We start from the raw sequence: 18,858 nt of genomic DNA on the forward strand, positions 1-18,858 counted from the left end.
GTCATGTGACTGCATCAGCTGACGCATTCCTGGCGAAACCTAATCATCGGGTTAAACCATCTGTGCGCGCTGCACGGGGGGAGTGGCCAGGAGTTAGGTTTATAATCGCTGTCTTCGCTTTCCTCTTTCACATAATCCACCATTATTTCACACCATATAAAGTGAAGATTTTATCACTGCAGCTCCTGAGAAGTGATTTCTAGGTGTAAATGAATCTTAATCCCCCCTCTCAAACTCCTCACTTGCGCTCGCCCACAGAAAGGGAACTCAGTCAGTGTCATGTGATGTAAACATGGCGGAGTGACAGGTGAGTGTGTGGCCGTATCGGGGGTACTAGAGGGGGATTTGGGGGGTGCTGGGACACGGGGAGCCTGTGTGGGGGCAGGACAGGCTGGGGATTTCTTTCTAGGTGCTATAGGTTTATGTATCCAGGCATGCTGGGACTTGTAGTGCCATGCAGGACTGTCCAGTGACCCTGCCATAGCCTGTGGCCAGCTACAACTGTGTGACTGCTGGGGGATGTCTATAGGCCCCCCCCCCCCTAAATCATTGCAATGAATTGGTGCAAAATATGGCTCGTAATCAGGGCCAACACGGTGGCTCAGTGGTTAGTATTGCAGCGCTGGAGTCCTGGGTTCGAGTCCCGCCAGGAACACCATCTGCAAGGAGTTGCATGTTCTCCCCGTGTTTGTATGGATTTCCTCCCATTCTACAAAGACAGACTGATAGGAAAAACATGTACATTGTGATCGCTATATGGGGCTCACACTCTACATAAAAAAAATAAAAAATAAAAAAAAAATCTGGCTAGTATTCTGGTCTATGGGGAACCGAGTGCGCCCCGGAGAAGGCGAAAAGGTAAGTACTAAATCCATATAGACCAAAGGCTTGTAGGACTGGCACCCGTCTGCACTGTCCCATATAGGGCTCACCATCTAGATTTCCCTATCAGGATGTCTTTGGAGTGTGGGAGGAAACCCACAAAACACAGGAAGAAAACACAAACTCCTTGCAGACGTTGTCTTTGTCTTCATTCACTTCTATGAGAATCACAGCAAGAGCGCCCTCACCAGGCAGGACAGAGGGCTCATTCTGGAGACAGGTGCCGGTCCTACAAGGCTTTGCTCCCTATATACGGACATAGTGCTTGCCTTTTCACCTTCTCCTGGGTACACGTGGTTGCCCCATAGACCAGAATACTAGCCATATTTTGCAGCTCTTTAATGCAATGATTATGATATTGCCCTTGGCTGGAATCGAACCTAGGACTCCAGCGCTGCAAGGCTACACTGCTAACCACTAAGCCAACCCCTTAGTATGAGCTTATTGGGGTGTACAATGTGTGACCCCTCCCCCCCCAAAAAAAATAAAAAATTAAAATTAAGCTAAGAAGTATGCAATTACAATGCCCCATCACAGGCCTTAGCTCCGCCCCCAACAATGGAAATCTATTTGAAACCTACACGAAAAATTCTGCATTTTGTACCACTAAAAAATGACAGAAAATGTTTTAGCCTTCAAAACTAGTTACCCTGTAAGTTAATAACTCACCAATAGTTGGCGCTAATACTCTCATTTGGTCAAAGGGCTGTATTGTAATGCTGTACTACTACACGGGCTGCAAGAAAACCTGGATTTCTGAGGGTCCTACCTCTGGGAATCCTAGCAGTCATGAGAACAGAGTGGCGTAACACGCGTGTAGTCTCTATTTACTATGAGACAGACATAGACTGCTGTGGTTTAATTGCATAGAAGTGTATGGACAAGTGGCTACGCACACATTCCAATGCTGTATGTACACTTGCAGACCCCTGTTCTCATGATCAGATTGGTTCAAGACGCTTATCTTATCCCTTTAAAGGGACCTATGAATTGATAACTATTTGTAGGATAGGTCATCAATTGAGGACTAGTGGGGGGGGGGGGGGGGGGGTCCAACACCCGCGACCCCTGTGGATCAGTGGCAGCAGCACTTCTTTACGCCTGCCTGTTCATTCGATGTCACCTTCATCAGTCATATGGTGTGACTGCAGCTCAGTCCCATTTCAGTGAATGAGCTGAGCAGCAGTACCAAGTACAGCCACTATACAATATATGGCGCTGTGCTTGGTTGTCTGTGAAGAGGCTGCAGCACTCAACCAGACAATGCATCCTCTTTAAACAGCTGATCAGTGGGGGTCCTTGGTGTTGGACCTGTGAGTGCAATCCAGTCAAAGTATCACCATATTGAAGGAATCCAAGATTGCTACAGGGATGGCCCTGCAGCGAATCCAAAATGGAGCACATGGATAAGCCGGCATCCTCCACAGACCTCCATCTATCTTCAATCGACGACCTATGCTAAGGATAGGTTATCAGTTAATTAGCCTGGAACATCCCTTTAAGATTAGCAAATCTGCTCTATTCCCGAAAAAAGAAACCAGTCTTTTTTGTGCCACCTCATAAGCCAGTGTCCGATTCTTAAGTTGTCTCTTCTCCTGTGCTCAGTTCCTACAGGATGATGATCTGTGTGTCTGGAGTGAGACAAGGTGACGGCCATCACTGACTATTCTGCAAGATGACCAATATGAACTGACTCCAACGCGTTGAAAACTGTCAGGCAAGAATCATGAACGCCATTGTAGCGCTGTGTCACTTCTGTGAGCTCCATGGACCCCGCACACTGTTCTGCACAGAAGCCCTGCATTCACCCCTACCCCAGGGGGCAGCCTGTGGAGATAGCCTAGGTCATGGGGAACAGGTGGAAGAGGAAGAAGGAGGAATTCAGATGAGTAGCAGGATCCGTTCTCACAGCCCTGCAGATGGCGCCAGTGCCGAGTCCAACAGCCCCAGGCTAAAGAAATCAGATATGTGCGAGGTAAATAATCGTATGAAAGTGATCTTACATCAGGGGCAGTGTTATCATTGGAGCTATAGATGTGTACATAGGGGGCAGTATTAGGGAGCCTTCACACGATGTAACGCTGCGCTCATTCTGATTGTAAAAACACGTTCAGAATGAGCGCGTAAAAAGCAGCTCCCATTGTCTTGAATGGGTGCCGGCATACGTGCGCTCCCCATTGAAATCAATGGGAGGCTTTTTTCCCTATGCTTTCAATGTATTACGTACGTAGTAGTTATATTCTTGTACATAGGAGCAGTATTATAGTAGTTATATTCTTATACATAGGGGGCAGTATTATAGTAGTTATATTCTTGTACATAGGGGGCAGTATTATAGTAGTTATATTCTTATACATAGGGGGCAGTATTATAGTAGTTATATTCTTGTACATAGGAGCAGTATTATAGTAGTTATATTCTTGTACATAGGAGCAGTATTATAGTAGTTATATTCTTGTACATAGGGGGGCAGTATTATAGTAGTTATATTCTTGTACATAGGAGTAGTATTATAGTAGTTATATTCTTGTACATAGGAGTAGTATTATAGTAGTTATATTCTTGTACATAGGAGCAGTATTATAGTAGTTATATTCTTGTACATAGGGGGGCAGTATTATAGTAGTTATATTCTTGTACATAGGAGTAGTATTATAGTAGTTATATTCTTGTACATAGGAGTAGTATTATAGTAGTTATATTCTTGTACATAGGAGCAGTATTATAGTAGTTATATTCTTGTACATAGGGGGGCAGTATTATAGTAGTTATATTCTTGTACATAGGAGTAGTATTATAGTAGTTATATTCTTGTACATAGGAGCAGTATTATAGTAGTTATATTCTTGTACATAGGGGGGCAGTATTATAGTAGTTATATTCTTGTACATAGGAGTAGTATTATAGTAGTTATATTCTTGTACATAGGAGCAGTATTACAGTAGTTATATTCTTGTACATAGGAGCAGTATTATAGTAGTTATATTCTTGTACATAGGAGGTAGTATTATAGTAGTTATAGTCTTGTACATAGGAGGTAGTATTGTAGTAGTTATATTCTTGTACATAGGAGCAGTATTATAGTAGTTATATTCTTGTACATAGGAGGTAGTATTATAGTAGTTATATTCTTGTACATAGGAGCAGTATTATAGTAGTTATATTCTTGTACATAGGAGCAGTATTATAGTAGTTATATTCTTGTACATAGGAGCAGTATTATAGTAGTTATATTCTTGTACATAGGGGGGCAGTATTATAGTAGTTATATTCTTGTACATAGGAGTAGTATTATAGTAGTTATATTCTTGTACATAGGAGCAGTATTACAGTAGTTATATTCTTGTACATAGGAGCACTATTATAGTAGTTATATTCTTGTACATAGGAGCAGTATTATAGTAGTTATACTCTTGTACATAGGAGTAGTATTATAGTAGTTATATTCTTGTACATAGGAGCAGTATTATAGTAGTTATATTCTTGTACATAGGAGCAGTATTATAGTAGTTATATACTTGTATATAGGGGGCAGTATTATAGTAGTTATATTCTTGTACATAGGGGGCAGTATTATAGTAGTTATATTCTTGTACGTAGGAGCAGTATTATAGTAGTTATATTCTTGTACATAGGGAGTATTCTAGTAATTACCGTATTTTTCGGACTATAAGACGCACCCAGGTTTTAGAGGAGGAAAAAAAATTTGGAAGCAAAAAATGGTAAAATATTTAATATATGGGAGTTGTAGTTTTGCAACAGCTGCAAGGCCACATTGACAGGTGACCCTGCAGCTGTACGGGGACGCATAGAGTGTTTTTTTTTGCGGGGCCAGAAGTACTTTTTAGTTACGGTATACCATTTTGGGGACTATATATTGCTTAGATCACCTTGTATTGAAAAAAAAAAACGGTGGTTTATGATATATGATTTTCTACTTTTATATATATATATATTCTAGGGACAGGAGGTGATTTAGAACTTTTATTTATTTCATATTTTTATTATATATTTTTAAAGTTTTTTTTTTTTTTTTACTATTTTATTCCCCCCCTGGGGCTTGAACCTGCGGTCACTTGATTGCAAGTCCCATAGACGGCAATACAACTGTATTGCCGTCTATGGGACATTCTGTCTATTAGTATTACGGCTGGTCATAGAGACCAGCCGCAATACTAATATAGCAGTGACAGGCCTGGGAGCCTCATTAGGCTCCCGGCTGTCACCCGAACAGGTCGGCTCCTGCGATATCGCCGCGCAGGAGCCGGCCTGCAACTTCACAGGTACGGGGCCGGTGGGGACCGGCCCCGGGGGAGAAGGGGCCGCTGATACTGACCTGGCATCCGCTGTACTAGAGAGGCGGATACCGGCGAGGGATAGACGCCAGCACAGGTGCCGGGACCTGAGACATCGCTGCGCTCCTCTGCCCTGCATGAAGCCAGCGGCAGGGGGGACGGAGGAGCGGAATAGCATCGCCCCTGCCGCTGCTGGCTTCATGCAGGGCAGAGGAGCGCAGCGATGTCTCAGTCTATCCCTTGCCGACATCCGCCTCTCTATTACAGCGGATGCCAGGTGCCGCATTCAGACTATAAGACGCACCCTTCTTTTCCCCCCAAATTTGGGGGGGGGGAAAGTGCGTCTTATAGTCCGAAAAATACGGTATGTTCTTGTATATGGGGTCAATATTTTAGTAGATATAATCTTGATAATGGGGCAGTGCTATTTGCTGTATTTCAAGACACATGACAGTCGAACCTCCATCAGTGACAAATACAGGGGATACTGGAGATAGTCCCCAGCACTGGTGCAGTTTCTTCTGGTGACACATATCCTACTCTGCTCACTTGCCCTCAGTTCTTAGCATTGACAGATATTGACCTTTTTAATATATTCTGCTTTGTTTTCTGCTGTTCCTGTTTAGGGCTGCCGCTCTTTGGCTGCTGGCCACCCTGGGTACATCAGCCATGATAAGGAAACTTCTATTAAATACGTCAGCCACCAGCACCCCAACCATCCTCAGCTCTTCAGCATTGTGCGTCAGGCCTGTGTGCGCAGCTTAAGCTGTGAGGTAATAAGCAGTCACCTCTTGTGTATACATCTCCTATGCCGACCTGTGTATCTCCATTGTTACAGATGACAAACAATCTATTTGTAGTCTTATCTTTGTTATATGCTACGCCATGCCTTCTCCGTTACAACTAGATGGAGGAAAAGTCACATATGACCGCAGAATCAGACCACACAGGTTTGCTTGTAGTCTGTAACCACAGAGATAAATAATTCAGCATAGGGGCTGTATACATGAAACGGTAGCATTTTTTTCAATAAAACTATTTGCAGAGATTCTTCATTCCTAATTTTAGATGCAAGGGAGCAATACAGACTGACTCCTACAGCTTTGTCAATATTGCTTGACATATTTCTGTCTTCTAGGTCTGCCCAGGCAGGGAAGGTCCCATCTTCTTCGGGGATGAACAGCACGGCTTTGTTTTCAGCCACACGTTCTTCATCAAGGACAGTCTCGCCCGAGGGTTTCAGCGCTGGTACAGTATCATCGTCATCATGATGGACCGGATCTACCTGATCAACTCCTGGCCGTTCCTGTTGTCCAAGATCAGAGGGGTTATAGATGAACTTCAAGGGAAGGCCTTAAAGGTATGTAAAAGCCACCCATAAAACCGCCAGATTGTTACCTTTCCATGCTGCAGGTAATAATGTATTTGTGTTATGTTTTGCAGGTGTTTGAAGCAGAACAGTTCGGGTGTCCACAGCGCCCCCTTCGGATTAACACAGCATTTACACCATTTTTGCACCAGAGAAATGGCAATGCAGCTCGGTCCCTGACATCACTCACCAATGATGATAATTTATGGGCCTGTCTACACACGTCCTTTGCATGGTAACTTTACTCACTTTTCTGATCTCTTCTAGATTAAGGCTGTGTTCACACCTGCATTCTATTCGGAATCTCAGGCGCAATGTATGGCAGAAATCCGAGTTTAGGGCTAGCTTCCCACGTCAGAATTGGGAGACAAATTTGAGTCAGTCTTCCACTTCAGATTCCTCTCCAAACTGTGTCCGTGTGGATCCCGCAGCAGAAAGCCGAAGCAGAGCTTTCCACCATGTGTGATGTGAATGGTGATTTCTACTGCACAGCAATAAAATAAGATGTATACAATAGATTAATGCATTGTGATGGAAATATATCACTCACCCAATGGAACGTGATCCCCTTATTTCTAGTTATATGATATGGTATATTAATGTGACAAGGTGTCCCGCAGGTTACTGAAGGCTTGTGGCTGCCGTCTGACCGAGAAGCTGCTGGAGGGAGCCCCCACAGAGGATACTTTGGTGCAGATGGAGAAGCAGGCAGGTATGTGTAACTCAGGACTTTACTGATGGATATAAACTATGGTGAAGCAAGTGTTGTGTATATCACTGAGTCACCAGAGACTGTGAGATGCAGATATCATGGAGTCACCCAGGACTGGGATTTGGGGATATTACTGGTCCTCAGGCTGGAAGCTCTTTTACTATCACTGGGTCACCAGGAACTGGGGGCTCTAGATATTGGGTCACCAGGGACTGGAGGCTCTAAATATCACTGGTTTACCAGGGACTGGAGGCTCTAGATATCGCTGGGTCACCAGGGACTTGAGGCGCTAGTTATCACCGGGTCACCAGGGACTTGAGGCTCTAGTTATCACCGGGTCACCAGGGACTTGAGACTCTAGTTATCACCGGGTCACCAGGGACTTGAGGCTCTAGATATCACTGGGTCACCAGGGACTTGAGGCTCTAGTTATCACCGGGTCACCAGGAACTGGAGGCTCTAGATATCACTGGGTCACCAGGGACTTGAATCTCTAGTTATCACCGGGTCACCAGGGACTTGAGGCTCTAGTTATCACCGGGTCACCAGGGACTGGAGGCTCTAGATATCACTGGGTCACCAGGGACTGGAGGCTCTAGATATCACTGGGTCACCAGGGACTGGAGGCTCTAGATATCACTGTGTCACCAGGGACTTGAGGCTCTAGTTATCACCGGGTCACCAGGGACTTGAGGCTCTAGATATCACTGGGTCACCAGGGACTTGAGGCTCTAGTTATCGCTGGGTCACCAGGGACTTGAGGCTCTAGATATCACTGGGTCACCAGGGACTGGAGGCTCTAGATATCACTGGGTCACAGGGACTGGAGGCTCTAGATATCACTGGGTCACCAGGGACTGGAGGCTCTAGATATCACTGGGTCACCAGGGACTGGAGGCTCTAGTTATCACTAAAAAAGGGTCTAAGACCTCAAGATTTCCTTGAGTCACCAGTAACAAAGCATTGTAGATATCACTGCGGTCACTAGGGTTGTTCTAGCTCAGTACCTCTAGATTATTATTTCTGCAGACTTGGAAGAAGAGTGTGCAGCCTGGGAGAGTCACGAAGAAGAGGAGGGTCGACCCCGACCGCAGCCTGAAGTTCTAGAAGGAAGAGAACTGTCCAAATGCCATACAGATTCATCAGCCCTGTCAGAATGCGGCTGGAACATCCGGAGGACGGGCGTGTTTCGGTCTCTGCGGCACATGAGACAGGTAAATGATATCGGTTTGGGTCCCCAATTCAGAATCCATATTTTGCCAGTTCACCAGTCTTACAGACTGTGCCGTTTTGTGTTTGCCTTTAGGTGCTGGGTGCCTCCGCTTTCCGCATGCTGGCCTGGCATATTCTTATGGGGAATCAAGTCATTTGGAAGGGACAGGACCGAGAGCTCATCCAGTCTGCATTTGATGTCCTGCAGGTGTGAGCAGCTGAAATATACTAACATGATATATCATGTGGCGCACCTTAACTCCACAGTGACCCTTTAATCCTCCCTATCTCAGGCCATGCTCCCTGTAGGCTGTATCCGTGTCATCCCATACAGTGAAAAGTATGAAGATGCCTATAGATGCAATTTTTTGGGACTGAGCCCCCAGGCTGAGATCCCCCTACACGTTCAGTCCTCTGGTGAGTCCTAGGCTCCAGTGCCAGGCTGATGTCACATTTGTACATGGTTGTAATAATATCTTGTCTTAACAGAATTTGCCGTTATGATTGAGGTCCGCACGGCTCCGCGATCCAACCTGTACCCTGTCTTGTTTGTGGACGATGAGCCTCTCAGCAAATACGAATTTGTGCTGACAAGTGGGAGCCCAGTGGCCACGGACAGGGGTGAGATTGATGCATAGACACTCCTATAGTTGTATGTATAGTATTTGCTTATGAGAATCCTCTTACCTGGTGCTTTATCTCCCGCAGTGGGACTGACCATCCTCAACAAGATCGAAGCTGCTCTGAGCAATGAGAACCTGTCTATGGACGTGGTGGAGCAGTGCTTGGTGTGTCTGAAGGAGGAGTGGATGAAGTAAGGGGCTGCACTATTGGGGGAATGCAGAAATGGGCACTTGTTAGAAGTACATAGAGGTTAACCCCTTCCTGATACTTGCCGTATGTGTGCACCATAATATAGGCAGGCAGTTCATAGTGGGCTCAGGAGCTTGACCTGCTCCATACATGACACCTGCCAGTAGCAGTTTTTAACCTTTAGGCAATGTCCGCCTTACTATTATTATTTCTTTAAAAGATTATGGTTACTCTGTAGCAGTGCAGCCGCCATAGCTACTGGGTCCAATGCAGCAGAGACCCGGAGCTATTACATATGAGTAGAGTTCACTCAGGATGCCCCCCAGGGCCAGTCACCACCACCTCCATACATTTACTGTTGCTGGACGGCTCTAATCTATGACCAGCCCCAATGTCTAAGTAGCAAAAGTCCAATAGACTGCAAAATTTGGATTTTTTTTTTTATTTTTAAAGAGGACCTTTCATGGATTTGGGCACAGGCAGTTCTATATACTGCTGGAAAGCAGACAGTGCGCTGAATTCACTGTCGGCTTTCCCGATCTGTGCCCCGGATGAAGAGCTATCGGTCCCGGTACCGTAGCTCTTCACAGTCAGAAGGGCGTTCCTGACAGTCTGTCAAGAACGTCCTTCTCTGCAGCAGCGCCTATAGCGCTGTACAGTGTGAGCGGGGAGGATTGCCCCCTCCCTCTGCTCACAGTGTTCGTCCATAGACAAGTATTATCAGGAGGGGAGGGAACGTTCCTCTCCGCTCACACTGTACAGCGCTATAGGCGCTGCTGCAGAGAAGGACGTTCTTGACAGACTGTCAGGAACGCCCTTCTGACTGTGAAGAGCTACGGGACCGGGACCGATAGCTCTTCACCCGGGGCACAGATCGGGAAAGCCGACAGTGCGCTGAATTCAGTGCACTTTTGGCTTTCCAGCAGTATATAGAACTGCCTGTGCTCAAACCAATGAAAGGTCCTCTTTAAGGGGTTAAAGCCTAAAAGCAGAAAAACCTCTATAAATTTGGTATCCTTGGAATCGTATCCCACACAATACAGGTGACGTCATTCTGACTGCATAGTGAACTCCATAAACGCAAAGTCTATAAGAAAGTCGCACAAATGCAGTTTTTTCCCCCCCATTCTGAATCTTTTTCCATCCTCCCAGTACATTGTACAGAATATTACTTAGTGACACTACAAAGTACAATTTGTCCTGCAAATATTAAGCTCTCATATCGCTCTGTGAACAGGAAAATAACAAAGTTATGGGGTTTGGGGAGTCAAAAACAAAAATTGAAAACACAAATATTCCCCATTTAGCTAAAACTTTGAAAAATAAACATATTAAGCATTGCTGTGTGAAATAATACCCGTTTCACAGTCCATGTGACGTCACATTCATCGGTCACATGCTCCGGTCACTGCGCAGTCCCATTCAAGTTGAAGGTGCTGAGCTGCAGTACTGAGCACAGCCACTGTATAATGTGTGGCACTGTACGTTGCAGTCAGGCACAACCCCTTTAATGAGTATTCCTTTTTATATTTTCTGTTTTAGTAAAGTGAAAGTTCTCTTCAAGTTCACCAAAGTGGACAGTCGCCCCAAAGAGGACACACAGAAGCTGCTGGGCATTTTGGGAGCGTCAGAGGAGGACAACGTAAAACTGCTCAAATTCTGGATGACCGGCCTCAGCAAGACCTACAAGTCACACCTAATGTCCAGTGTGCGCAGCCCCACCTCATCCGAGTGCAGGAACTAACAAGGCCCCCGAGGGGCAGTGTGGAGGGGAGAACGGTAGTATTACAACATGGACATGTATATTTCGGAGCTCGGAGGACACCCACATGTGGACATTATAGACATACAGACATGTGGCCACTGTTACAGCTGCATCTCATTGTACCCTATGCAAACGACCCCAGGACCTATATGAATTCTTATGTGTATGCTACACCAGAGATGGCTGCCTCCTATATAATGCTCTGGGAGAAGGACACAGGAGAGGGTGGTCCTAGCAGGACCCTATATAACTGTGCCACGGCGTAGACTGTCCTGGTTTTAAAGGGGTTGTACTGAATTAGAAAAGCATGGCCACTTTCTTCCAGAAACAGTGCCATGTTAGTCCACTGGTCGTGTCTGGTATTGCAGCTCAGCTGTGTTGGATCTGAGTTGTCCATACACCACCAGTCATGAAAGCAGCCATGTTTTACGATGTTTTTTTCTGGAATATTGATAGTTAGAACCATTTTAACTTATTTGCTACAAAAAGCTGAAAATCCAAAACCAGACACCAATATATCGGACATGCTTTTATGTTGCCTTGTGACCTTCCTTGGCCACTTCGTAAAACTTTTTACTTTTCTTTTGCACTTTTTGATATTCACCTTCTCTTCTCCATTCACGTCCAAAGCTAAATTCGGAATTTTGTAAACAGGGAGCGAGCGATGTCTTCATCCAACCTCAATGACTTTGGGGAAGCCCAGACGGCACTTAGGACTTGTTCACACATATTTTGGTGTTACGTAACTTCTTAGACAACCTGGAGACATTTGACTTCTACTATGGGTGAAAATCGGTAAAACACTTTGACTCAAAAACTCTAAGGGCTTATTCACATGGCCATGTTACGGACGCAAAGATCATCCCGATTGCAGGTGTGCGGCTACAGTAGTTTAGGCCATCGGACTGAAAGTCGCGTCAGGACTTGTGGCACATTCAGCGTATTACGACATCTGAATTACTACTAGCAAAAAAAAAAAAAAAGTTAAATTTCTCAATGATTTGAATTAAACACAGTAAAAAGGTAACAACAGAAATTGCACATTTTAAATAAATTTTCACAAAATAAATTTTCTTTGGCATGACTTCCTTGGTCTGAACTTACTGATGGAGAAGAGGTAGTGACAGACGCCGGAGCATACAGCGCTGCCAACCATTGCAACTTTCTGATACCCTCTTAAAGGGGTTGTCCAGGCAAAGTTGGACAACTTCTTTAAAAAAAAAAAAAAATTAAAAAAATGTATACTCGCCTGTCTCTGGTGCCCCAGTGTCCACTCCTTCCGCTAAATGAGTCTCTTCCGGGTACTATTCCGTTATCGGGCCAGCAGCAGCGCAGTTCAGCAGCAGCTTTCGGGACAGCAGTTCAGCAGCGGGAATTACAATGACATCCGAGGACTGCTGGCCCGATGCTTGTGCCCAGTAACCAGTACATCGATGACCCCCCTCCCCCATCCTTCTCCTCCTGCCAGTGCTGCCCCCCAGCTCTCCTTACATCTTCCCCGTACCCTCTCCCCGCCACACGACTAGGCCTCACCTCAGCGCTAGTACCGAGACCGAAAGGAAAGACACCGGGGCTCAATCCAGGCCCTGACAAGAAACACGCCGACTATAGGAACGGTGAGCTACAGCGAGCCGGAGGGACAAACTTTCTGCAGCGTCCGGCGGCTATCTAGTAGCATTCATTGCTCAAGATTTACGGTGAGGCCTATTACAGGGAGAGGGTACGGGGCAGATGTAAGAAGAGCTGGGGGGCAGCACTGGAAGGAAGAGGAGGATGAGGGCATCGATCGATGTACTGCCTACTACACACAAGCACGGCCTCTATCATCGGGCCAGCATCGGCTTAGTCATGTGGCGGGGAGAGGGTACGGGGTAGATGTAAGGAGAGCTGGGGGGCAGCACTGGAAGGAGGAGGAGATGGAGGGGGGGTCATTGATGTACTGGCTACTGGGCACAAGCATCGGGCCAGCAGTCCTCGGATGTCATTGTAATTCCCGCTGCTGAACTGAACTGCTGTCCCGAAAGCTGGTGCTGAAATGCGCTGCTGCTGGCCCGATAACGGAATAGTACCCTCTTCCGTTCCCCTGAAGCTGCTGTTTAGTCTCTAGCAAGAGACCCGTGATGTCACAGGTAGTGACATCACATACCACTCACTGATTGGCCTCAGCAGTCATGTGACCACTGAGGCCAATCAGCGGACTACAGAAGAGACCCGTACAGCAGCAGGACTGGAGCGCGCCAGGAAGACACGGAGCACTGGGGACAGGTGAGTGTGAATTTTTTTATGTTTTTCAATGCCCCCAGATGAGGGGGCAACTTCAAACAGATTTTTGCAGGCGGATATTTACAAGGCAGAATCCACCCAAAAAAAAATAAATCACCTCCCAAAATTTCCCATTCATTTCAGTTGGAGTTGGGCAGATTTTTATTTTTTGCTCCACCTCCCATTTATTCCGCTCCTGACGCCCATGGAAATGTTAGGGCTAGTTCACACGGGGACATGGAGGAGGATTTTGACAGCGGAATCCACGTCAGGGCTCGTTCACATCTGCGTTCTCCTCTCCGTACTGCAGGCTTCCGTTTCCTGCATAAAACAGAGCAGGATACAGAGCGTTTTATGCTCTCCGACGCGAAACCGGGTTTTATAATCCGGACACAGAGTCGGACATGCAGTACTCTGTGTCCGGATTAAAAAAAACGGTTTCGCGGCGGAGAGCATAAAACGCTCACGGCCGGACTCGGTCTGTGGTTTCCGTCTTCTGGCATGCAGAAGACGGAAACCACAGAACGGAGACCCTGAACGCAGGTGTGAACCTAGCGTCATACATCCTCCTCCATACAATGTTCAGTCTATGTAGACTGCTAGATTTTTTTTTTTCTGCTAGTAGATTTTTCTGTCTTATGCAGCGGCTGGAACGAGCGACAATTGGCAATCATGCCGGCGCTTCCTTAGCATGACTGCCAGTTGTAGGTGGTCCAAGAGGTGAAGGAGGGGATGTCTTATTTTCAGGGAAACAGGGTAGCTTGAGGAAAAGGAACCCTATGTGCGAGGCAGAAGCCGTTAAAATAAAAATAAAAAAAATCTGAAAACTTCTTCAAAAATGGCTTCTAAAAAATCAACAAAACCTGCCTCAAAAGGAAGATATTTTTTTCTGCCTGTCAAAAAATTCTGAAGAGATTTTTCAATTTTTAGTTTTTTTTCTTTTATTTTTTAGGTGAAAAAAAAGACTAGCATTTGTATAAAAAAAAAAAAGAACTCAAAAGTGGCTAAAAATCCCCCAAAAAACTTATGAAAACTTCAAAAATGGCTTAAAAAAACCCAACAAAAATATTTTTTTTCCTGCCGAACAAATCTCTGAAGCCGCCCGACGCATTTACGAAGTAGTCTATCCCCCATTTCATGCAAAAAGTGACACGCAACCCATCTGAGGTAATATTTGTTGCGACGTCTCCAAAAAAATGAAAGTTTGTCTCAGATTTAATTAAACACCCAAATTCTGAGAGTTTATAAGACTTCTGATATAGTTGACAGCTCTGTCACACATTAGGCTCAGAATTATGGGATTCCCGCCTCAGCCCAATCCGCCATTTTGTCTGTCGCCTCCTCAGCCTGCTCACCTCGCGCCCCTCCCCTGAGGCTTCACTTCCCGCCATTTTCCCGGGCCCGCCTCCTGTCATGTTCCCCGCGGTGTCATGGAGGCTACTGGGCCTGGCCGCTGTGGCCGTCAGCCTGAGCCTGGAGCTTGTGTACCGCTTCGTGAGGAGGAGGAGGCCGGTGCGGGAGGTTCTGTTCTTCCCGGCCCCTCTGGTATGTACGGAGCCCCTGCTGAGCCCCGGCCTGTCCTGCTCCTGCCCTTTACCTCATGACAAGGACAGCGCCCTGTACCAGCTGGTGAGGCGGCTCCTCGGGGCCCGGCGCTCTCTGGAGCTTTGCATCTTCACCTTATCCAGTCCTCCGCTGGCCCGGGCAGTGCTGCTCCTCCATAGCCAGGGAGTCCGGGTGAGAGTCATCACTGACAGCGACTACATGGCGGCTGCTGGCTCCCAGATCGGATCCCTGAGGAAGGCGGGTAAGATGGCGCCCGGGGAAGGCTGACAGGATATCATGGGGTGGAATGACTGAGGGGGGGGGGGAAGTGGATAGGGCATATGGGGGGCTGTAATGACTGAGGGGGGGGGGATAGGGCATATGGGGGGCTGTAATGACTGAGGGGGGGGGGATAGGGCATATGGGGGGCTGTAATGACTGAGGGGGGGGGGATAGGGCATATGGGGGGCTGTAATGACTGAGGGGGGGGGATAGGGCATATGGGGGGCTGTAATGACTGAGGGGGGGGGATAGGGCATATGGGGGGCTGTAATGACTGAGGGGGGGGATAGGGCATATGGGGGGCTGTAATGACTGGGGGGGGGATAGGGCATATGGGGGGCTGTAATGACTGAGGGGGGGGATAGGGCATATGGGGGGCTGTAATGACTGAGGGGGGGGGATAGGGCATATGGGGGGCTGTAATGACTGAGGGGGGGGGATAGGGCATATGGGGGGCTGTAATGACTGAGGGGGGGGATAGGGCATATGGGGGGCTGTAATGACTGAGGGGGGGGATAGGGCATATGGGGGGCTGTAATGACTGAGGGGGGGGATAGGGCATATGGGGGGCTGTAATGACTGAGGGGGGGGATAGGGCATATGGGGGGCTGTAATGACTGAGGGGGGGGATAGGGCATATGGGGGGCTGTAATGACTGAGGGGGGGGATAGGGCATATGGGGGGCTGTAATGACTGAGGGGGGGGGGATAGGGCATATGGGGGGCTGTAATGACTGAGGGGGGGGGATAGGGCATATGGGGGGCTGTAATGACTGAGGGGGGGGGATAGGGCATATGGGGGGCTGTAATGACTGAGGGGGGGGATAGGGCATATGGGGGGCTGTAATGACTGAGGGGGGGGGATAGGGCATATGGGGGGCTGTAATGACTGAGGGGGGGGGGATAGGGCATATGGGGGGCTGTAATGACTGAGGGGGGGGGGGATAGGGCATATGGGGGGCTGTAATGACTGAGGGGGGGGGATAGGGCATATGGGGGGCTGTAATGACTGAGGGGGGGGATAGGGCATATGGGGGGCTGTAATGACTGAGGGGGGGGGGATAGGGCATATGGGGGGCTGTAATGACTGAGGGGGGGGGATAGGGCATATGGGGGGCTGTAATGACTGAGGGGGGGGGATAGGGCATATGGGGGGCTGTAATGACTGAGGGGGGGGATAGGGCATATGGGGGGCTGTAATGACTGAGGGGGGGGGATAGGGCATATGGGGGGCTGTAATGACTGAGGGGGGGGGGATAGGGCATATGGGGGGCTGTAATGACTGAGGGGGGGGGGGATAGGGCATATGGGGGGCTGTAATGACTGAGGGGGGGGGGGATAGGGCATATGGGGGGCTGTAATGACTGAGGGGGGGGGATAGGGCATATGGGGGGCTGTAATGACTGGGGGGGGGATAGGGCATATGGGGGGCTGTAATGACTGAGGGGGGGGGATAGGGCATATGGGGGGCTGTAATGACTGAGGGGGGGGGATAGGGCATATGGGGGGCTGTAATGACTGAGGGGGGGGGGAATAGGGCATATGGGGGGCTGTAATGACTGAGGGGGGGGGAATAGGGCATATGGGGGGCTGTAATGACTGAGGGGGGGGGGAATAGGGCATATGGGGGGCTGTAATGACTGAGGGGGGGGGGAATAGGGCATATGGGGGGCTGTAATGACTGAGGGGGGGGCATATGGGGGGCTGTAATGACTGAGGGGGGGGGCATATGGGGGGCTGTAATGACTGAGGGGGGGGGAATAGGGCATATGGGGGGCTGTAATGACTGAGGGGGGGGGATAGGGCATATGGGGGGCTGTAATGACTGAGGGGGGGGGATAGGGCATATGGGGGGCTGTAATGACTGAGGGGGGGGGATAGGGCATATGGGGGGCTGTAATGACTGAGGGGGGGGATAGGGCATATGGGGGGCTGTAATGACTGAGGGGGGGGGGATAGGGCATATGGGGGGCTGTAATGACTGAGGGGGGGGGATAGGGCATATGGGGGGCTGTAATGACTGAGGGGGGGGGGAATAGGGCATATGGGGGGCTGTAATGACTGAGGGGGGGGGAATAGGGCATATGGGGGGCTGTAATGACTGAGGGGGGGGGGAATAGGGCATATGGGGGGCTGTAATGACTGAGGGGGGGGCATATGGGGGGCTGTAATGACTGAGGGGGGGGGCATATGGGGGGCTGTAATGACTGAGGGGGGGGGCACACGGGGGGCTGTAATGGCTGGAGGGGGGGATAAGGGCACACGGGGGGCTGTAATGGCTGGAGGGGGGGATAAGGGCACACGGGGGGCTGTAATGGCTGGAGGGGGGGGATAAGGGCACACGGGGGGCTGTAATGGCTGGAGGGGGGGGGGGATAAGGGCACACGGGGGGCTGTAATGGCTGGAGGGGGGGGATAAGGGCACACGGGGGGCTGTAATGGCTGGAGGGGGGGAAAAGGGCACACGGGGGGCTGTAATGGCTGGAGGGGGGGAAAAGGGCACACGGGGGGCTGTAATGGCTGGAGGGGGGGGGGGAAAGGGCACACGGGGGGCTGTAATGGCTGGAGGGGGGGGGGAAAGGGCACACGGGGGGCTGTAATGGCTGGAGGGGGGGGGATAAGGGCACACGGGGGGCTGTAATGGCTGGAGGGGGGGGGGATAAGGGCACACGGGGGGCTGTAATGGCTGGAGGGGGGGGATAAGGGTATATGGGGGCTCTAATGGCTGGGTGGGCAGAGGATAGGGCATATGGGGGATGGAACGACTGGAGAGGTGACAGTTAGGACAGATGGGGATGGAACATTTTGGGGGGGGGGGCTGAGGAGGTCTGTAATGACTGGGGCAAGGCTGATGGGGAGTGACTACTGATTACCCTGCTGGTAAGGATAGCACATGGGGTGAATTTTAAATGGGGGGTGGTCAATCTGATGAGGGGTCACAAGCAGGGTTGTCAGGCATTGGGGTCTATACATGAGGCGCTTGGTATACTTGGGGGACAGGTCACAGATACATGGAGAGGCAGCCATATTGCCATTATCCCTCCTGACCGATTCTTTTTACCTGTATGTACAGAACTGGGGCTAGGTACGTACTAGCGCCGTATTGTGACTAACACCAGGATACAAGTGTCTCCTTACTAAAGATTTCCCTCCCCCTGATTTTGCAGGTGTCGCAGTCCGTCACAATCAGTCCTCCGGCTTCATGCACCACAAGTTTGCAGTAGTGGACAATACCATTGTCATCACTGGCTCCATGAACTGGACTATGCAGGCCATCCAGACGAACCAGGAAAACCTCCTCATCACAGATGATGGTGTCTGCGTCAGGGCCTATAGGGAGCAGTTTGAGCGTCTCTGGAAGGAGTATGACCCCACAACCTACTGTTTCTTCCCAGAGGAGGACAAGAAGCAAACTTAATGCCGCATATCTCTGATCATCACGCCTCTGAATACCGGCGTACGTTAGTGGTTTTTTAACTGAATGTTTCTTCCAAAGTTTGTTTGTTTTTTTTTAATTTTATTTTATTCATACTCTCCCAGAACAATGGAGAACTTTCAGAGTAATAACTTAGACATGGATAACACCTATCACTGCCTGGAGGGCACAAAGCAGCAGGTACCAAGTATGTTAATGGTATTGAGATGAGTATGATAGGAGTCTTAGAACTGTGGACTGATGTCTTGCAGGCTGCACGTTTTAATGTTACTGGTAAGCAGACAGAT

The 18,858-nt window shown here is 48.7% G+C and overlaps 2 protein-coding genes across 2 annotated transcripts; both read left to right on the top strand.

Annotated features, from left to right (window-relative positions):
• Window positions 1-238: 238 nt before the first annotated feature.
• Window positions 239-11,544, top strand: FLCN (folliculin). The gene is made up of 12 exons (XM_075285900.1): window positions 239-307; window positions 2,488-2,857; window positions 5,804-5,950; window positions 6,316-6,537; window positions 6,621-6,781; window positions 7,167-7,258; window positions 8,288-8,472; window positions 8,565-8,678; window positions 8,764-8,887; window positions 8,960-9,091; window positions 9,179-9,284; window positions 10,826-11,544. The coding sequence occupies exons 2-12, from the start codon at window positions 2,609-2,611 to the stop codon at window positions 11,025-11,027; spliced, it is 1,734 nt and encodes a 577-aa protein (XP_075142001.1). The 5' UTR covers window positions 239-307; window positions 2,488-2,608; the 3' UTR covers window positions 11,028-11,544.
• A 3,179-nt stretch (window positions 11,545-14,723) lies between these two features.
• PLD6 (phospholipase D family member 6) lies at window positions 14,724-18,553 on the top strand. The gene is made up of 2 exons (XM_075285306.1): window positions 14,724-15,117; window positions 18,303-18,553. Exons 1-2 carry the CDS (start codon window positions 14,724-14,726, stop codon window positions 18,551-18,553), a joined length of 645 nt encoding a protein of 214 aa, XP_075141407.1.
• Window positions 18,554-18,858: the final 305 nt, after the last annotated feature.

The sequence above is a fragment of the Leptodactylus fuscus genome, chromosome 8 (assembly GCF_031893055.1).
Source record: "Leptodactylus fuscus isolate aLepFus1 chromosome 8, aLepFus1.hap2, whole genome shotgun sequence".
Classification (NCBI taxonomy): domain Eukaryota; kingdom Metazoa; phylum Chordata; class Amphibia; order Anura; family Leptodactylidae; genus Leptodactylus; species Leptodactylus fuscus.